The sequence below is a fragment of the Rhincodon typus genome, unplaced genomic scaffold (assembly GCF_021869965.1).
Source record: "Rhincodon typus isolate 14 unplaced genomic scaffold, sRhiTyp1.1 hic_rhity00002743, whole genome shotgun sequence".
NCBI classification, from domain to species: Eukaryota; Metazoa; Chordata; class Chondrichthyes; order Orectolobiformes; family Rhincodontidae; genus Rhincodon; species Rhincodon typus.
This window is the reverse complement of record NW_025968381.1, coordinates 11,993-16,531: the sequence shown is the minus strand read 5'-3', so window position 1 is coordinate 16,531 and position 4,539 is coordinate 11,993. Positions and strand designations below refer to the sequence as shown.

Here is a 4,539-nt window from a genome sequence, read left to right as displayed (position 1 = left end):
GTACAATATGGTCAACATTTTCCCCCATCAGTGAGTGGATCACTCACCCTCGCTGGTACGTTACGGTCAACACAGTGACTCACTCACCTTGCCGTTTTCTCTCCCGCCGCTCCTGCAGCTGTTTTTTCTTCTGTTTCACACTGAAAGGCTTTTTCCGCGGCATGGTGCCTAACGGTGACTCCCCCTCCCCACCAACCCCGACCCTCTCCCTCTTGCAGCCGGGCCTTTTAGCCGCGCACCCCCACAAAACCCTCTCAATTCCCAATGCCCTGAGTCTCCGGCTTAGGAACGAAACCTAAGGCAAGTTACAATCGGGCTGACTCGGGAAACGCCTCCACCAACAACAGCCGCTCCGCCCGCAGGCCGCATGCCCGACTGCGCGCAACCGCACCACCCACAGCACGAGGCCAGGCCCACTGCGCAGCTGCACGTCGTGAGCCCCGCCCCCTTCCAAACCAGCCCCGCCCAGCCCAGCCTGCTCATGGCGCAGCCGCACGACCGTTTCCCCGCCCCGTCCCGCCCCGAAGACTACCCGCTTCACCGAGAGCCCCGCCCTCCCGCACACCGCGCAGGCGTACGACCGTGTCCCTTTCTCCCTCCCCTGGCCCAAACCAGCCGCGCAGCCGCAACGCGCGACCATTCCCCGCACGCAAGCCGCGGGGTGATGGCACCGCCCCCAAACGTCACCGCGTCTTGTCTAGACGGCCCCGCCCACGCCCTGGACCGACTGCGCCTGCGCGGGACATGTGTTCCCAAGCGTTGCCCTGCTCCAGGCGGTGACCCACTTTGTCCCGATCGCTCAGCTGCTCGTAGAGCTCCCTCTCCCTTCTCTGCACGACCGATCCCGCGCATTCCTCCCCTCCGATCGATTGCCTCTTATCGGACACTTCCCGTTCTCCTGACTGACCTCAGTCTGTGAGATTTCAGTCATGGCCCACCTCCTTGCTCTGATTGGCAGCCCTTAACCCGGCCCCTTCTTCCCTCATGTGTATCAATTTATTAAACAAAGTCAGTCCATGTGTGTTGTTAGTCTCTGTTACTTTATATCACCTAATATGGAACATTTTTGGAATACTGCGTTAGATTCTGGTCTCCCTGCTATGGAAAAGATGTTGTGAAATTTGTAAAGGTTCAGCAAACATTAACAAGCATGGCGTTGTTAAGAAGGCGTACAGTATGTTAGGTTTTATTGGTAGAGGGATTGAGTTTCGGAGCCATGAGGTCATGTTGCAGCTGTACAAAACTCTGGTGCGGCCGCACTTGGAGTATTGCGTACAGTTCTGGTCACCACATTATAGGAAGGATGTGGAAGCATTGGAAAGGGTGCAGAGGAGATTTACCAGGATGTTGCCTGGTATGGAGGGAAGGTCTTATGAGGAAAGGCTGAGGGTTTTGAGGCTGTTTTCGTTAGAGAGAAGAAGGTTAAGAGGTGACTTGATAGAGACATACAAGATGATCAGAGGATTAGATAGGGTGGACAGTGGGAGCCTTTTTCCTCGGATGGTGATGGCTAGCACGAGGGGACATAGCTTTAAATTGAGGGGTGATAGATATAGGACAGATGTCAGAGGTAGGTTCTTTACTCAGAGAGTAGTAAGGGTGTGGAATACCCTGCCTGCAAAAGTAGTAGACTCGCCCACTTTAAGGGCATTTAAATGGTCATTGGATAAACATATGGATGATATTGGAATCGTTTAGGTTAGATGGGCTTCAGATTGGTTTCACAGGTCGGCACAACATCGAGGGCCAAAGGGCCTGTACTGCGCTGTAATGTTCTATGTTCTATGTTCTATGTTGCCAGAGTTGGAGGGTTTGAGCAATAGGGAGAGAGTGAATAGGCTAGAGATATTTTCCCTGGAGCGACAGAGGCTGAGGAGTGACCTTATGGAGGTTTATAAAATCATGAGGCGCATAGATGGGGTGAATTGCCAAGGTCTTTTCCCCAGGGTAGGGGAGACCAAATCTAGAGGGCATAGGTTTGAGGTGAGAGGGGAAAGATTTAAAAAGGACTAAAGGGAAAACTTTATCATGCAGAAGGTCATGCATGTATGGAATGAGCTGTCAGAGGTGGTGGAGTCTGGTACAATTACAACATTTAAAAGGCATCTGGATGGGAACATGAATAGGAAGGGTTTGGAAGGATATAGGCCAAATGCTGGCAAATCAGACTAGATTAATTTAGGATATCTGATCAGCATGGATGAGTTGGACCAATGGGTCTGTTTCCATGCTATACATCTCTATGACTATTAAAAAAATTTAATTTTAAAGCTTAGACAACAAGGTGCAGAGCTGGATGAACACAGCAGGCCAAGCAGCATCATAGGAGCAGGAAGGCTGATGTTTCGGGCCTAGACCCTTCATCAGAAATGGAGGAGGGGAAGGGGGTTCTGAAATAAATAGGGAGAGTGGGGAGGCGGATAGAGGAGAAGATAGGTGGAGAGGAAACAGACAGGTCGACGAGGCGGGGATGGAGCCAGTAAAGGTGAGTGTAGGTGGGGAGTTAGGGAGGGGATAGGTCAGTCCAGGGAGGACGGACAGGTCAAGGGGGCGGGATGGGGTTAGTAAGTAGGACGGACTTTTCAGGAGTCGCAGGGAGAAACGTTTCTGAAGGATCTCAATGCTATGAATGTAGATCTTGTCACGGTTGGGGCCAAATTGGGAGGGCCTGAATGTGTCCTACTATCTCTGATTCAATTTTAAAGCTTGTTTTTTTCCTCCAAAAACCTTTGAAATAACTCCACAGAGGCTGGTATCCCATCACCAAGTCACCCGTTAATTACACATTAAGGATCCTTGACACTGACCTAGGTCCCTCAGAGTCAGCAGAACCTCTGACACTCCTGCTTTTATCTATCAGCCACGGGTCCCTGATTGGACCAGATTAACAGGCCGAATCAAGTAACTCATATTCTATAAGTTCCATCTGGCTGACCTTGTTATAATCATGACAACCTTAGCATATCACAAGATGCTTTTCAGCCTGTGAAGTACTTCTGTATTCACTGTTGCAACATTAGAAACATGGTTACCAATTGGTGCGCAGGAAGCCATCCAGATTATCGGTTTTGGTGACATTTGAGGCATAAATGTTGAGCAAGACTCTGGGAATCACTTTCCACTTTTCTTTGAAATATTGCCAGGGCAGGTGTTATTTCTTGTCCATCAGAGAGAGCTGACAGGCCACAGTCTAACATCCAAGGCGTCAAACAGGGAGATGTTAAGGAACATCTTAAAAGAAGATTGAGGTCGAGAGACACATTGATTGAGGGAGGAAGTTGAACAGAGCATCTGTAGCAAAAATTACATCCCCCAGTGGTGGAGAAATAAAAATCGGGGATGTGCAACAGGCTGAAATAGGAGGAACACAGGCATCTTGTGTATCATTGAATTGGTGGTGGTTATTATGTTAGGCATGAGCAAAACCATAGATGAATTTTGAAACAAGGATGAGAATTTAAGAATTCAGGCTTTGTCAGACAGAACCCGAGTTAATCATTGAAGAGGCTATAGGTGTAGAAATTTATGTCAGCTTTAAACAAGACATTGAAATTTTGAAAATCCTGGAACAGTATCTGGAGAGGGTCAGTAACGGTGAGAAGGGTTTCAGTTAGCAGGCAAGGCTAATAATTATCATCTTTCCCATGCATCATTGAGGAAATTGAAACTTTATGGCAGGTAAACAGCTTGGCCACACATTGGTTGCAAAAAGATCAAAGCAGAAAGTGGGCCAGTGTACATTTGCAACCTGAACCTGTGTCTGTAAATGACACCACTAAGGGGCAGCATATCAATAAGGAAGGAGCAGTAAAGAACATACTTTGAGGACTATGGAAGTAATCGTCGCTCATCCGGAGCAGGTTCATGACACAGGACTCCATGCTCTACAGGCTGTTGTCCGGGCACAATTCAAGGCAAACGTGGCCTGTGCTTGGAGGAGTATCAGCTTAATGAAAGATGCTCTTTGGTCTGCCCGAGACTTGTTGGTCTTCCAGTGCAAGGAGTTGACCTTGACTGACTGGCACATTCCAAAGCCCAGGACTACACGGTAATGGACACACTGAAGGTGGTGTGGTGGCTTAGTGGTTAGCACAGCTGCCTCACAGATCCAGGGACCCAAGTTTGATTCCGCCCTCAGGCAATTGTCTGTGTGGAGTTTACACATTCTCCCTTTATCTGTGTCGGTTTCTTCCTGTTTCCTCCCACAGTCCAAAGATGTGCAGGATAGGTGGTTTGGCCATGCCAAATTGCCCATAGTCTCTGGGGATGTGCAAGCTAGGTAGATTAGCCATGGGAAATGCAGGGTTACAGGGATAGGGATGCACTTTGGAGGGTTGGCATGGACTCAATGGGCCAAATGGCCTGCTTCCACACTGTAGGGATTCTAAAGCTTGGGGCAGCTGCTGCCAAGGGGCAGAGTGGAAAGGCCACCATCTAAATTCTTCCTGCCTAAACAGAAAAAGGGTCTGTTAAGTTTCAAGATATCCCTATAGTCTTAATGGGAATGTAAATATTTTCCTTTCATGTTGAGACAATATC

General features: G+C 48.9%; 1 protein-coding gene across 1 annotated transcript in view; it reads right to left on the bottom strand.

The window, feature by feature from the left end:
- Positions 1 to 422, bottom strand: part of LOC125481600 (guanine nucleotide-binding protein-like 1) — a gene marked incomplete at its 3' end in the record, with an annotated part of 5,494 nt that extends 5,072 nt beyond the window's left edge. Inside the window, exon 1 of the mRNA XM_048593380.1 lies at positions 88 to 422. Coding sequence (XP_048449337.1) covers positions 88 to 163 — 76 coding nt within the window. The remainder of the gene's footprint in view (positions 1 to 87) is intronic.
- Positions 423 to 4,539: the final 4,117 nt, after the last annotated feature.